The sequence below is a fragment of the Odocoileus virginianus genome, chromosome 5 (assembly GCF_023699985.2).
Source record: "Odocoileus virginianus isolate 20LAN1187 ecotype Illinois chromosome 5, Ovbor_1.2, whole genome shotgun sequence".
In the NCBI taxonomy this organism is placed as follows: Eukaryota; Metazoa; Chordata; class Mammalia; order Artiodactyla; family Cervidae; genus Odocoileus; species Odocoileus virginianus.
Genome location: NC_069678.1, coordinates 72,259,586 through 72,275,227, shown reverse-complemented (window position 1 = coordinate 72,275,227; position 15,642 = coordinate 72,259,586). Strand labels below are relative to the sequence as shown.

The 15,642-nt window shown below is 44.4% G+C and overlaps 1 protein-coding gene across 1 annotated transcript in view; it reads right to left on the bottom strand.

Moving 5' to 3' along the window:
• Positions 1–8,850, bottom strand: part of DHCR24 (24-dehydrocholesterol reductase) — a 31,967-nt gene extending 23,117 nt beyond the window's left edge. The window contains exons 1-2 of the mRNA XM_020871360.2: positions 8,488–8,850; positions 4,051–4,206 (exon numbers count right to left, since the gene is read on the bottom strand). Of these exons, the coding sequence (XP_020727019.2) occupies positions 4,051–4,206; positions 8,488–8,718 (387 nt within the window). The 5' untranslated portion in view covers positions 8,719–8,850. The remainder of the gene's footprint in view (positions 1–4,050; positions 4,207–8,487) is intronic.
• Between the last annotated feature and the right edge of the window lie 6,792 nt (positions 8,851–15,642).

Sequence of the window (15,642 nt, the reverse complement as noted above, 5' to 3'; positions counted from 1 at the left end):
GGGGTATACATTCAATGGAATACTACTCAGCCATAAAAAAGAATGAAATAATTCCATTTGCAGCAATAGAGATGGACATGGAGATTATCATATTAAGTGAAGGGAGTCATAAAAATACCATATGATATCACTTATATGTGGAATCTAAATTATGACACAAATAAACATATCTATGAAACAGAAAACAGACTCACAGATGCAGAGAACAGACTTGTGGTTGTGATAGGGGAGGGAAGGATTGGAGCTTGGGGTTAGCATATGCAAACTATTATACACAGAACAGATAAGTAAGGTCCTATGGTACAGAACAGGGAACTGTATTCAATATCCTGTGATAAACCATCATGGAAAGGAATATGAAAAAGAATATATATATATATTTACATGGAGACACACAGCCTGACTTCCCTGGTGGCTCAGACGGTAAAGCGTCTGCCTATAATGCGGGAGACCTGGGTTTGATCCCTGGGTCAGGAAGATCCCGTGGAGAAGGAAATGGCAACCCAATCCAGTACTCTTGCCTGGAAAATCCCAGGGATGGAGGAGCCTGGTAGGCTACAGTCCATGGGGTCACAAAGAGCGGGACATGACTAAGTGACTTCACTTTCACTTTCATAGAGACACACACAACTGAATCACTCTTGTACAGCAGAAATTAACACACTGGAAATCAATTATACTTCAACTTAAAAAATGGCACATATATACTTATCTGTGAAACAAAAACACTCACAGACAGAGAGGACAGACTTGTGGTTGCCAAACCGGGTGGCAGGGCAGATGGATGGATGGAGAGTTTGGAGTTAGCAGATGCAAACTGTTATATTTAGAATGGATAACAACAAGGTCCTACTGTATAGCACAGGGAACTATATTCAGTTTCCTCTAATAAATCACAATGAAAAAGAAAATGAAAAAGAATATATACATATAGATGCATCACTTTGCTGCACAGCAGAAATTAACACAACATTGTAAACAACTATATGTCAATAAAAGAAATTTTTTAAAAAAGGTAATTTCACAATGATAAAGGGATCAATTAATCAAGAGGAAATAAAAATCCCAAGCATTTGTATACCTAATAACAGGGCTTCAAATTATATAAGCAAAACTGTAAGAAGTGCAAGAGATAAAAACAAATCTATAATTCCAGGCAGAGATTTCAATATCCCCCTTTCAATAACTGATAGAATAAGTAGAGAGAAAATTCATAAGGATATAGACGACTTGAACAGCACTATCAACCAACTTGACCTAATTGACACTTACAGTACACATCATCCCAAAACAGCAGAATATACATCCAAAAAAAAAAAAAAAGGTACAAAGAACATTTATCAAATAGACTGTATTCTAGGCCATACAGTAAGTCTCAGTAAGCCAAAAAGCATTTTAATCATATAAAATATGTTTTCTGACAACTGTATTAAATTAGAAATCAGTAACAGTAAGATCTCTGGAAAATTCCTAAATATTTGGAGACTAAATTTTAAACATGCTTCTAAAAAACCTCTGGGTCAAAGCAGATATCAAAAACAAAACTAGGAAATAATTTAATTGAATGAAAATGAAAAGGTAAGATATAAAATTTGGGGACAGCTATAAAACAGTGCTTAGGGGGAAATTTATAGCACTAAACATCCATAATCGAAATAAAGAAATGTCTAAGTCAATGACCTTAGCTGTTACCTTAAAAAACTAGACAAAGAAGAGTAAAATTAAACCCAAAGTCAGCATAAGAAATTAACAAAGATCAAAGCAGAAGTCAATGAAATAGAAAACCAAAAAAGAGAGAGAGAACAATCAATGACACCAAAAGCTGGTTCTTTGAGAAGATCAGTAAAATTGATTAACTTCTAGTCAGACTGCTAAGGAAGAAAAGGGAGCAGACACAAATGATCAGTATCAGAAATGAAAGACATGACATGACATCACCACATATTCTATACATCCCCACAAGACAATAAGGGAATATTACGAATAACTTTACTTCAATCAACTATGCAACTCAATGAAATGGACAAATACCTTCCGAGACACAAACTGCCAAAGCTCACCAAGAAGAAACAAATAAATTGAAGAGCCCTATATCTATTTTTAAAAAACTTAATTTGTAGTTAAAAACTTGCTTGCAAAGAGAACTCCAGGCTCAGACGGCTTCGCTGGTTAAGTCCATTGACTTTTAAATAAACAAAACCAATTCTATATAAACTCCTCCAGAAAAGTGAAAAGGAAGGAATACTTCCCAACTCATTATTTTGGACTTACTAATATAAAGCTATAGTGTTCAAGACAAATGTGTTCCTGGCATACAGATAGGCAAATAGATGAACAGAACAGCAGAGTCCAGAAAAAGACCTGTAAATACGGACAACTGATTTCAGCAAAGGTGCAAACGCAGTTCAGTGGAGAAAGGATTGTCTTTTCAACAAAAGAAGCTGGAACAATTGGAAATCCACGTGCAAAAAAAAATTTTGGACCCATATCTCATATCAAATGCAAAAATTAACTCAAAACGAATCATAGTTCTAAGCGTAAACCGTAAAAATACAATACTTCTGGAAGGAAACAGAAGAGAAAACCTTTGAGACATGGAGTAGGGCAAGATTTTTTAAATAAAACATTAAAAGCACAATCTATAAAAGAAATTACTAAACTGGACTTCATCAAAATTAAAACAACTTCTGGTTTTCAAAAGACAAGCCAAACACCAGGGGAAAATATATGCAAACTGTATATCTGATGAAGGTCTTGTTTCTAGAATACATAGTAAGGAAACAAACAACCCAATTAAAAATTTTTAGCAAAAAACTTGAACAAGTACTTCACCACAGGCATATAAACAGCAAATATGCACATGAAGAGATGCCCAACATCATTCATTAGTCAGTTAAAACTCACACTAAGATACCTACAACAACTGAATGGCTAAAATGAACTATACCAAGTTTACAATGATATGGAGCAACTAGAACACTTGTGGAGATGTAAATGTTACAACTACTTTAGAAAATAATTTGGCAGTTTCTTAGAAAGTTAACCATACACCTACCATATGATCCAGCGACTCCACCGCCAGGTATTCACCTCAAAAAAGGGCAAATGCCCACACAACAATTTTGACTACATCTAGATGTTCCTCACCCTTTTACCTGTAATAGACCCAAACTGGAAACAACGCAAACATCCATCAATAAGTGAAAGGATAAACAAACTGTGACTGGAATACTACACAGCAATAAAACAACATCCTTCTGACACATGGATGAACCTCAGAATAATTATGCTAACTGAAAGAAGCCATACAAAAAAAGAGAGAGCACATGATACATGTACTACGTATAAAAACTCTATGTACAGCTTATTATATGTCAAGTATATGTCAATAAAGCTGTTAAGGGGGAGGAAAAGGCCCAGGGAAATTAAATAACTTGGACAAGGAGTCACAGCAAAATGCCATCACGTGGACACACCATATATAACAACTCCCTGCTATTGGATATCATATTGTCTTTGATTAAAAATAAAGTTGTGATATAATACCCCTCTGTTTCTCTGTTGTCTTTATTTCCCTTTTCTGAGAGACCAGTTTCAAGTAGTAGAAATACCAGATAGACCAAAGAGGATGAGCACATCTAAGGCTATTAACAAGTGGGGTCCCAGAAAGCTTGGAACGAGGCCTACCCTCTGAGCTATCTCCACAGTCCCATTTTCACCAGCACACTTCCTTACTGGGAAGAGGTAAACAGGTTCATTTTTGCCCATGATTTCCCCATCCCTGTCTTCCTGTGGAGTGGCAGATAATCCAAGAATCGCCCTGAGCTCTCAGTCTGCCTACCTGTGAGATGGGGCTATGACTAATCTCTTCCAAAGCTGTGAGGCTCTGCAGCATGATAATAGTGGGCAGAGCCTTCTGTGATGACCAAGGGCCTTGGTCCTGTTTACTCTGGGATATCTTTGGTTAAAATTATCTCCCTGTGAGTCATTTGTACCACGGGCAGTGCCCCACCCACTCCAAGAGCCAGAGAACCATGCCACTTCTCTCACCTGTTTCTTGGTGTCCACCTCCAAAATGTCCATCAGGTTGATCATGATGTTTTTGTGTGTCTTCTTGTACTTGCCAACCCGCAGTGAGACGGTGAGCCAGCCCGGCCGCCCCGTGCACATGAAGGTCTTGCTGCCCTGCTCCTTCCATTCCCGCACCTGCAGACATGAGCAGAGGCTGAGCTGGCCCTCCCAGGGATCCTCTGGCAGCTTATAGCCCTGCCTTCAGGAGAAGGGGCAGGGAACGGTGCCTTCTCTTGTCAGTAATCATTTATTGAGGCCTGAATCCTTTCAGACACCAGGAGGAATGGGATGATGAAAGGCCCACTGGCCTTACCCTCTGGACTCTCCTTGGCTAGTGAAAAGTCAAAGTGTTGCCACACCACAAAGCAAAATGAAGAAAGAGCTGGAAAGCAGGATCAAAGTGCTTTGAACATATTTATTCTAACTGCAAAGTTCACAACCGGTATTATATTGGAAATAATAACAACCACACAAATGATAACTATTGTGTTGGCTGAAAAGTTTGTTCAGGCTTTCATGTAAACCCAAACAAATTTTTTGGTCAACCCAGTATCTACTAGCTGCCCCCGCTGCACCAGGCACCTGTTAGGTCTTGTCTCATTTAATTTTCACAACAACCCAGGTGGTTGGGATGATGTGCCTCCTTTTGCAGATGAAGAAAGTGAGAGGTGAAAATAACTTGCCCAACATTACACAACTGCTAAAGGGCAAAGCCCAGATTCACTACCAGGACCACCCAACTTCAGGCCTGGAAGGATAAACGGGCTTATATTAATAGGCAACGGAGTAACCGCTAACACTTACTGAAGCTGATTATGTGCCAAGCGCTGTTCTAAGCATCTGTGCATGTTAACTCATTTATCACTCTGAGCAGAAGGGAACCAGCAAAGGAGGCCAGATTCACCATCAGACATGGAAGGAAGAACTTCTGCTAAAGCTCTGCTATAAGTGACCAGAGCACAAAACACACAGAACAAATGGCTCAGGAGGAATGTGGGAGGAAGCATTCCCTTCTTGCTGATGAAAAATGGCAGGGAGGTGGACATCTGCTGCTGTGACCTGCGACCATCCATGTCCTCTTCATCTGCTTCTAACAGTCCTATCTCTCTTTGGTCCGGGTGACACCGACTGCCCCCTGCCCCCAGAGACGGGCACATGACTGAGGTCTGACTCCATCCCCCTGGCCACAGTGATCAGTTCAGGGACGGGCCTATGATCCAAGTTAAGCCAATTAAGACCGATTCCAGAAGAGGCCCTCTCACTTTACTGGAGTTGCTAGGCTGGCTGGATATAAGCCAGACACTGCTGGGGCCCCTGCAGGGAGACAGCCTCCCTGAGAATGAAGTCAACTCAGAGCAAAGCAGAGCCAAGAATGACAGCTGGGGGGAAAGACAGAGACTGTTGCTGGACCTAGTGAAGTCTGAGCCGCTTTTATTCTTGGACTTTTCTCTCGTTTTTTGGCCAGACCCTGTGGCAGGTGGAAATCTTAGTTCCCAGACCAGGGGTCAAACTCGTGCCCCTGCATTGGAAACTCAGAGTAAGGGCAGAGTCTTAACCACTGGGCTGTCCAGCAAGTCCTACTTCTGGACTTTTCAAGACCTGGGTCAATAAAGTCCCCTTTAGCTCAAGCCAGTTGGAGTTGAGTTTCTGTCACTTGACATCGAGAGTCCTAGAATAGGCTGCGCTGAAACTCATCAGGCAACATGGGGAAGTTCAACATGGGGAAGAACTGTTCTGTGATCAGAGGCCAGGGTCCCATGTGAAGCAGAGGTTTTGCACAGAGGGGTGTAACTGAGGAAGGGATTCCTATGAGTAGGGGGTGACCGAGCAGACTTTGCCCCGCCCAACTCTGCAGCCCCAGGACTTAATACAAGCGTGGAGGTGGGCAGGATGCACTGGGAGAGCTGCATGCAGCCAGGAATGGGAACTGGGGGTGGGTGGAGGATGGGACAGGAACATGAGGTGAATGTGGAGTTCACCAAGTCTGAAACACTGGTTGGGACGGATCCTGATGGGAGCCAACCAAGATCTGGGGCAGGGAGGCAATCCCGTGGCACCATGCCCTTATGGCAGGGCAAGTCAGAGAGAGGTGGGCAGGGCCCAGGAAACAGGCAACTGGTCAGATAGTTATCACCACTTTCCAGGTGTGAGGCAACAGAACCAGACCTCCATGGTAGAATGGAAAGGGTTGGGGAAGAAGCAATGTCAGAGTTCAGGTTCAGAGATGGAGCTGACCTGGGTTCCAGACCCATTTACTAGCTATACCATCTCAGGCACATGACTCCCAGTTTGTGTCTCAATATATTTTCCATCTGTAGAACAGGTGCAAGATCTCCCAGGGTGGTCCTTTTCTGGTAAGTGGCCAGAGGTGACCTCTGAAAATGGTTTACTATTTACTTGACCCAGAAAACCCCACAAAATCATGCAAATCAAGAGGTTTGAACCTTGGTGTTCACTTTAAGAACACCTGTGAAACTGCCCAGGCCATTAAGAGTATACATATCCAAAAGCCACCAAGTCTCTGAAGGATGTCACTCTACAGAAGCAGTGTGTGCCATTCTGCCACTACAATGGTGGAGCTTGTAGGTGGGCCCAGGCCAAACAGTGGGGCTGGACACATGGTTGGTGGCCCCAAAAAAGTGCTGAATATCCTTACTGCACATGCTCAAAAATGCAGAGAGTAATGGTGAATTTAAGGGCTTAGATGTAGCTTTTCTGGTCATTGAGCTTCAAGATGCAGCTCAGGACTTACAGAGCTCATGGTCGGATCGACCTGAACATGAATTCTCTCTGCCATACTGAGATGATCCTTACTGATAAACAGCAGCTTGTTCTTAAACCAGAAGAGGATGTTGCATGAAAGAAAAGGATATACCAGAAGAAACTGAAGAAACAAAAACTTATAGTCCAGGAAAAAGTGCCACCAAAAAAAATAATAAAAGCAAAAAACCCCCACAAAGACCTATCAGTATTGCGGTGAGGATGAAAAATACTGAACATCTGTGGCACAGAATGTGGCCCAGGGTAGGGCCACGGCAGTGGGTTGGTCTGGCAATGCCCCTTGTCTTCCTGTCCCGAATGTTGCTGTTTAGTCGCTCAGTTGTGTCCAACTCTGTGACTCCATGGACTACTGTAGCCTGCCAGGCTCCTCTGTCCATGGGATTCCCCAGGAAAAAAATACTGGGGCAGGTTGCCATTTCCTTCTCCAGGGGATCTTCCTGACCCAGGGATTCTGCATTGTAGGAAGATTCTCTACCACTGAGCCACGGGGAAGCCCTTTGGTTTAGCTGAGGTTCATAAGTGCTCACTGCACTGCTTTGGGCCAGGGCTCATGGGACAGAGAGGAGTCAGCAGTCTGCCTTCAAGAAGCTCACACTCTGATAGGGGAGATCAGCAGGGAAATTGAGAATCTGAGCACACAGAAAGAACTAGGAAACAGGGTGCATTCGAGACCGAAAGCAGGGGGGGCTCTGGAGCTGTGACCGTGACTAGCACAATTCATGGCAGCCTGAGTAAACGGCTTCCAGATGCTGTCTGCTCCCACCGGGTCCAAGGTCTATCCCTCCCAGCGATGGCTCTCCGCATTCTTCACGCTCTTATCGGCAGCACTCAGCCAGCAGCGAACAGAACATGGAGGCTGCAACACCTGTGGGGAGGGTGGCAGCAGGAAACAGAAGCTCTTTGCAACCTGAGGCCAGTAAGAGAGGAACATACGTGGGGCAGAGGGCGCCAAGAAACTGCCCGGGCCTGATGTTCATGCCTGATGTCCATTCTGGCGATGTCATAGGAGGAAGCTCGGCTGTGAGCTGCAGCAGGCTTACGGGCTCTGTGAGCGCTGACACAGGGGAGAACACTGCCCTCTTAAGAGCGAGCGCCTGGCGCAGGGTCTGCGAGGCTCCACACCCTGGTGCGGTGCTACCTTCTTTAGTCACTTTAGTCCTCTAATCTAAGCACGTTAAAAGCTCCTTGCTACAGAGTAAACTCCAAACTGAACCCCCCGCCCGCAACCTAGCTTCAAACTGACTTTCCGACCTTCCGCCCCTCTCCTCAGACGCTCACACGTTCCCCGGATCATTCCCGCTACTTCCCCGTCACCAGGGCCAGGTGCACTTCCTTGAAGCCCCGCTCCTGCTCTGAAATCATCTGGGCCTGGTGAGAGCTACCTCAGTGCGATTCTTTACGTCTCTCCAGACAACCCGCACGTACTCTGCACACAGTAGGCACTCCATAAATGTCGAAGCAATGTTCTATTCAACGCCTTTGCTTACTCCGCTTTCTCTCAGGAAGCACCCCCCCCCCCCCATCATATTTCTGTTTAGTTCAAATCTCGCTCAAATGCCACCTCGTCAGGGAAGCCCTTGCCCCGCGCCGCGCACCACTTCGCGCCTGGCTCCCGCCCCACCCGGCGCCGCTCACCTGCTTCTGGATGTCCCGCACGCGCTGTTCGTGCAGCCGCGGCGCACTGCTGAGCTTGAACACCACCCAGGCGCGCACGTAGTAGTAGATGTCGAAGATGAGCGAGAGAGGTAGGAGGAAGAGGCACACAAACACCCAGCGCTGGTGGATGAGAACGAACTCCAGCCCTTTCACGCGAACCCAGAGCAGGAAGAGCAGCGCGCACACCGCCAGCGACACAGCGGGCTCCATGGTGGAGCCTGCCGGCGCGCCGCACCGGGGAGGGGGTTTGCGGGCTCGCGCCGCTAGTCACCGCCAACGGATGCTCGCCTGCTAGCACTCACAGCCGCCCGCCGCTGGCTCCCCGCGAGCCTAAGGACCCCTCACCGGCTAGCGATTGGCTCGGGTCGCAAAGGTTCGGTGGGCCGAGACCCGGGTGGCGACCAATGGCGAGCCGCGCCGGGGATCGGACCAGGGACCCGCTGATTTTATTGGCTGCGGGAGTCTGTCCGCTCCACCCTCTTCTCCTCTCGGACGCGCTGGGAGGGGGTGGTCTGCGGCGCTCTGCTCTGCGGGGGTCTGCCGGGCGCGGGCTGCGGGATTCGGACGTCCGGGCCCTGGACACTGAGGAGTAGCCACAACACCGAGGGGAGCGGTTGCGACCTCCACCCCTCCTCCTTAGGTGGCGCCTCCTCGAGAGGCGCGTTAAGCAGTCACGCGTAGGGTTACCTCCCAGGGTGTCGGATCTGGGCGTCCCAAGCTCTGGGCGTCCCACGCTCTGGGATCGATCACCCTGCACTTTGGCCGAGGATGCCCATCAGGGAGGGTGGAAACCTGGCCTTGAAGTCCACAGGTCAAGTCAGTCTACCCTCGAGGCCAAGAAGTGCACCTTTTCATTTTTCCAGGCGCTTTCTCTAATTCTTTTGAGTTACGCAACAGTCCGGCGCGGCGGGTACTTGTGAACCCATTTTATAGATGAGGAAACATCCTAGAAGTGTGAGGCCTGCCTCTGAACTCCGGAGGACTTTCGAAGCGCAGGCTAGGGCTGGCGCCCTTCCCCCTCTCCCGCTGGACTGAGCGGAAGGGGAAGACTAGGGGAAAGGACCGAAGGAAGGAACCGGCTCTGTAAACTTCTAGCGCCCTCTCTGCCAGGCAGTGTTGCAGACACTGGGGCAGGGTGGTGAGCATAGCAGATGGTCCTGCCCTCTTGGAGGAGCTAATCCAGAGGAGCGCGACTGTTACCGGCCAAAGCTTAAATCCAGTGTCATTTGCATTCCACCACGATCCTGAAGAGAGACAGTTACTTCTGAAATTTTAAGAAGTGTAGATTTTTTCTTTAAATTTCAGAAGCCAAACATGACTCACTAGGCTTTTCACTGGCTCTGCTTACCTCCCCACTTTACTTTTTCACCGTTGCCCTAACAGGCACTTTTTAGTGGTTGCCGGGAACCCCCATCCCTCATTTCAGGCCTTTGTTCAAGCTGACACCTGTGACATGCCCTTTGCCATTCTATTCATAGAGCTAACATTACAGGTCCTTGAAGTCAGCTCAGGGCCACCTCTAAAACTACATGTCCTTCCCCTTTCAGGTGCCCATAAAATAGAGTGCATCTATTCTGTGTCATGGGGCTTCCCTGGTTGGTTCAGTGGTAAAGAATTCACCTGCCAATGCAGGAGACATGGATTTGATCTATGGTTGGGGAAGATTCTCCCCGAGGACAAAATGGCAGTCTACTCCAGTATTCTTACCTGGGAAATCCTGTGAACTGAGGAGCCAAATAAGCTACAGTTCATGGGGGTTACAAGAGAGTTGGACTCTACCTTAAGAGACTCAACAACAATAACAACATTCTGTGTCACGATTCTTTTATATTATTTCATAACTATCTCTGGGTGTCTCTCACCATCACAGACTGTATTTCCACTTTCTAGCATAATACTTGGTGCACAGTGGACATGACAGTGTTTGCTGACCAATGAATGAGTGAAGAATGTAGACAGAGGCTTGAACATTCAAAGATCAAAATCAAATAGTGAGGGGGTGTTTGCACTGGGTTTCAAAAATGAATCAGCTAGACCTGTACACTCTTACACAATAGCTACTAGCTACTGGTATGTGACTAGTCCAGACTGAGACATATTTTCAGTGTAAAATACGAACTGGATTTCAAAGACAGTACAAAAAAGAGAATGCAAAATACCTTATTAATAATTTTGACTTTGAATATTTTCCTTTTTAAGACTGAATAATGTTCCATTTTTTAAGGTACCACAGTTTGCTTATCTGTTTATCCATCCATGGACACTTGGGTTGCTTCTATGTTTTAGCTCTTGTGAATAATTTTGCTATAAACATGGGTGTGCAAATATCTTTCTGAAACCTTGCTTTTAAGTCTTCTGGCATGTATCCAGAAGTAGAATTGCTGGAACGTATGGTAATTCTGTGTTTAATTTTTCAGCTGCCATATTGCTCCACGGTTGCTGTACCAATATTTGTTGCTTTCTATTTTGTTTTTTTGACAGTAGTCCTCCTAATGTTTGTGAGGTAGTATCTTGTGGTTTTGATTTGCATTTCCCTATTGATTAATGATGCTGAATATCTTTTTCACGTGCTTTTTGGCTATTACTGTGTCTTCTTTGGAGAAATATCTATGAAATCCTTTGCCTATTTTGAATGGATTGTTTGTTTTGTTGTTGTTGTTGAGTTTTAGGAGTTCTCTATGTACTTTAGATAGTATCCTTTATCAGATATACCATTTCTCCAGTTCTGTGAGTTGTTGGGCCCATTAATTTTTGCCCAAGTCAAGGAAGCTCCCTTTGATAAGAAGTCTACTCACAAATAGTTGTTAATAAATGTGTATTATTTCCATGGAAACCTAGTTAGAATGCTTAGGAATAGGATGTTCTGGTTAACAACTACTCAGGTTAACCGGGAATTAAGCAATATCCCTTTTACAGTTTGGCCATGTAATACTCTTTCTAAAAATGTGAGTCCTCATTTCTTGCTTAATGAATAGACCCTAAACAACACAAATAATTTTACTTATTAAGGAGCTCAGTAAACACCAGAGTTCTAACAAAGAGCATTTTATTATATTTTTACAGAACAACTACTGAGATCATTCTGGTCTTTATAATCAGTCTGAGGACTGGCAATGCAGAGAAATGTTAATCTGAGTTTTTAATAAATGGGGACATTCAGACATAGAGAGCTTGAGAGACTTGCCTGATCAGTGTCTTAGTCTAGTGAATAGAGAAGTCCAGATATGGCTCCCATCTTCTGGATCTTTCCATCACTTGAATCTGCTGCCTTGATTATTATGTGAAAAATCATTTCTTGTGGTTAGGATCTAGATATACAAAGTGGAAGCTTTAGAATAGAGTTTCTTGAAGTGTGTTCTGAGACAATCCACATCAGATTACTGGCTAAAATGCAGATTCCTGGATCCCACCACATCCCACTGAATCAAAATCGCCCCAGGTGAGGCCCAAAAATCAGCTTTTTAAAAAAGTCTCCAAGTTATACTTACACGTGCTAACATTTAGGAGATTGGATTAAATATGTATTGACTCTGAAATGTCTCTAAGAATATTGTCATTGTTTTTAAATGAAGCCCTAGTGAGATTCTTTTTCCTTGCAAAGTGCAGCTTTTGCCTGAAAGTCCAGTTTATCTAGAAAACTATAATAAGAAATAAGATAACTGTAGTCTAGCTTCTAGATTATCAAGACTTTGCTTGTTTTATCACCTTGAGTGTCTTAAGAACAGTAAGCAATTTTTGAAGTCTCCAGGACAAGACTTTAACTCCTTTCTAGGGGAATCGGCTTTCTTATGCCAGTGATCAGGCATTCATTCTTTTGTTTACTCAGTCTGTCACTGGTGATGCTTTCTAACTCAAACACCAGCAATAACAAGGGTGTTTATTCTCTCATGTAACCAGAAGTCCTAGTGTAGATTGATCCAGAGTTGGTTAAGTCATTGGCTCACTGACAGCTTGAAAGACCTTGTTCTTCCTATTCTGCTTATTCTGTCTTTCCTAGGTTAGCTTCCCTGATAATGGCCAGAGTGGTCACGGTTCCAGGAGATCCATCAGATATAGCAACATCCTGCGGGGGAAAGGGGAAGCATTCTTAGATGGATATTAACCATATATTCAATAATTGTTGACATGCAGTAATTGTGCAATATATTGGGGATACCATAGTGAACTAGATACAGTCGTGAAGGATCTGGCAATTGTGAATCAGTGTGTTAAGTACTATGATAAGGAATCATAGGGTTCTATGGAAGCACATGAAGAGTTGTAAGTATTTTATATGTATGTGTGTATATACAGTTGACCCTTGAACAACATAGGGTTTGAACTGCGTGAGTCCACTTATATGTGGATTTCTTTCACTAAATATATACTACAGTATTATCTGATTCCCAGTGGGTTGAATCTTGCATTTCCCTCAAATGGCTCATCATCAAGAGACAACTAAAGTTCCTATATTCATAACCATCTTCCTAGATATACCTCTGGGCCCATATACATGTACATACATACATAATTCCCTAAAGGTCAACTCAATGTAAGCTTTACAATTTGCTTTCTAAAAAATGAACCATAAGCTATAGACATTTTAAATGGTTTCCTTATATTCCAAAGGATGTGTGTGTGTTTGTGTACAGGTGTGTGTGTGTGTGTATGTGTGTGTGTGTGTGTGGTTTAACAAGGGACTTCATGAGCTCCAAAGTGTCTTACTCAAAATATGGTTGTTGGACTGACAGCATCAAAATCACCTGGGAGATTGGTAGAAATGCAGAACCTTAGACTCCACCCTGGACTGACAGAATCAGAATCTTCATTTTAACAAGATCTTGTCTGGGGGAAAGGGGACAGTTTGTCTGACAAACCTGAAAAGTGGACAGATGACACCCAGGCAACAATTTGGGGTGAGACTGGTCAAGATGGAGGAGATAGCCTCTTGGAAGGAAGGCCTTGGGCCTGGGAGGACCCATAGGAAGAAATCCTGTGTGGCTGGAGCTTAAGGAAAGAAGAGTGGAGGAGGCAGGCAGGAGCCAAGCCATGGTACTGATTCTGCACTTCACTTGGGGGCCAGAAAATCCATTAAAAATTTCAGAGTAATATACTTAGAATTTTATTTTAACAAGCAACCTGTATAAACAACAATATTTCCAGGTTTTGTTGCATCTAAGTTTTCTCTTTTTTGGCTGTGACACACAGCTTGCAGACTCTTAGCTCCCTGACTAAGACTGAATCCATGAGTGAACCTCATGAGTCGCCCAATTACACAGAACACTTAAAAAGGAGAGAAATTTTTCAGGCAGAACAAGAAGAAGAGAAAAAGGAGAGGAACTGAGCACCTATTGTATCAGGTCAGGCACGACATCCATCATCTTAATATAACCTTCAAAACAATACTGAAAATTAGGCATTGATGTGCCCTTGATGTATCAGTGTTTGGAGAGGTAAGGGAGCTGGACAAGGAAAAGAAGGTGCTGGGCACTTGACCTTCTTAAGAAAGCTATCATGAACCAGACACACGACTGGTGTGGGTCCTGGCTTTGTTCAATTTCAACAAAGGCCACAAGTATATAGTTCAACAGACCAAAGCACAGTAAAAGTTTTTAACAAAATAAGCAGTTTTCTGCCTCTCCCTTCCCATATCCAGTCCTGCTTTCTTCTCTTGCAACTGGATTGTGAGCTCCTGGGGACAACAGGCTGTTTCCTAGTTGCCCAGTGCCACAGAGCCAGTGTGTCCAAGTCAGCTGTTCCCCAGCTTGATTCTTGAATCAGAATCATTTCCATTTCTCCCAACAAAATCAGAATGTCTCTTTAAAACTTATCAGCAAATTAAGTATCACTACAAAACTAACATCTATGAATCTTCATTTAGTCAGTGCTCAGATCTCTAGTCACTCAGCATTGGAAAACAGCCCTATAGGCAGATGGAAGTGTTAGTTGCTCAGCTGTGCCTGTTTGTGACCTCATGGGCTATAGCTTGTCAGGCTTCTCTATCCATAGAATTCTCCAGGCAAGAATACTGGGGTGGGTAGCCATTCCTTTTTCCAGAGGATCTTCGCAACCCCGGGATCAAACTCGGGTCTCCCACATTGTGGGCAGATTCTTCACTTTCTGAGTCACCAGGAAAGCCTAGAGTAGAGGTTAGCAGTACCGGCTTCATTTCCGTAGTTCTCACTCCTCCGTGTATTAACCTTGGGCCAGTTACTTGACCACTCTAGTTAAGTCCTGCCATGTGGTCCATTCCCAGGGAATATTATCTATCATCTTCCAGAAGACAGGGGTAAATCTCTTTGACTGTGTCCTAGGCCTATGGCTTCATTCCTTGGCAGAGATAAATGGTCCCAAAGTCACAGTCACTGACTTAATGTATAAAATGAAACCACTGCTTTAATAAGCTTGGTGGCGTGATATTCTTTGGGCAATAGGTGAAAGCACAGGTATTAGCGAGACGGGGGTGAGAGTGATTGCAGAGGGAGCAGGAGAGCTTACACACAACAGAAAACTGTCTGGGTGGTTTAATGAGGGACAAATGGTCCTTTGCTAAGCAGCCTTCCTGATGGCATGGCTGTGGGCTTGACAGCTCTTTACAGTAATAGATTGCTTAATAATCACTTGAAGCATCAATACAAGGTCAAATATGTTCTGAGTAAGCTGTTCAGCCAGGCAAGGAGGCGTGTAATGCCTTTTTAAAATTCCCCTGAGCTTAACTTTGGATGGCACCTCTTAGAGAAACTCAGTCTAAGCTCTCATATGCACAGGAGCAGTATGTCCTGGATTTTAGAAGTACATGGACCAAAAAGATGTTTTTAAAAACTGAAGACCATGACCAGGGCTGCCAACTTGTTATTTTGTGGTGTTGGAGAAGACTCCTGAGAGTCCCTCGGACAGCACGGAGATCAAACCAGTCAGTCCTAAAGGAAATCAGTCCTGAATATTCATTGGAAGGACTGATGCTGAAGCTCCAGTACTTTGGCCACCTGTTGTGAAGAACTGACTCATTGGAAAAGACACTAATGCTGGGAAAGATTGAAGGCGGGAGGAGCAGGGAACAACAGAGGAGGAGATGGTGGGTTGGATGGCATCACTGACTTGATAGACATGAGTTTGAGCAAGCTCTGGGAGTTGGTGATGGACAGGGAAGCCTGG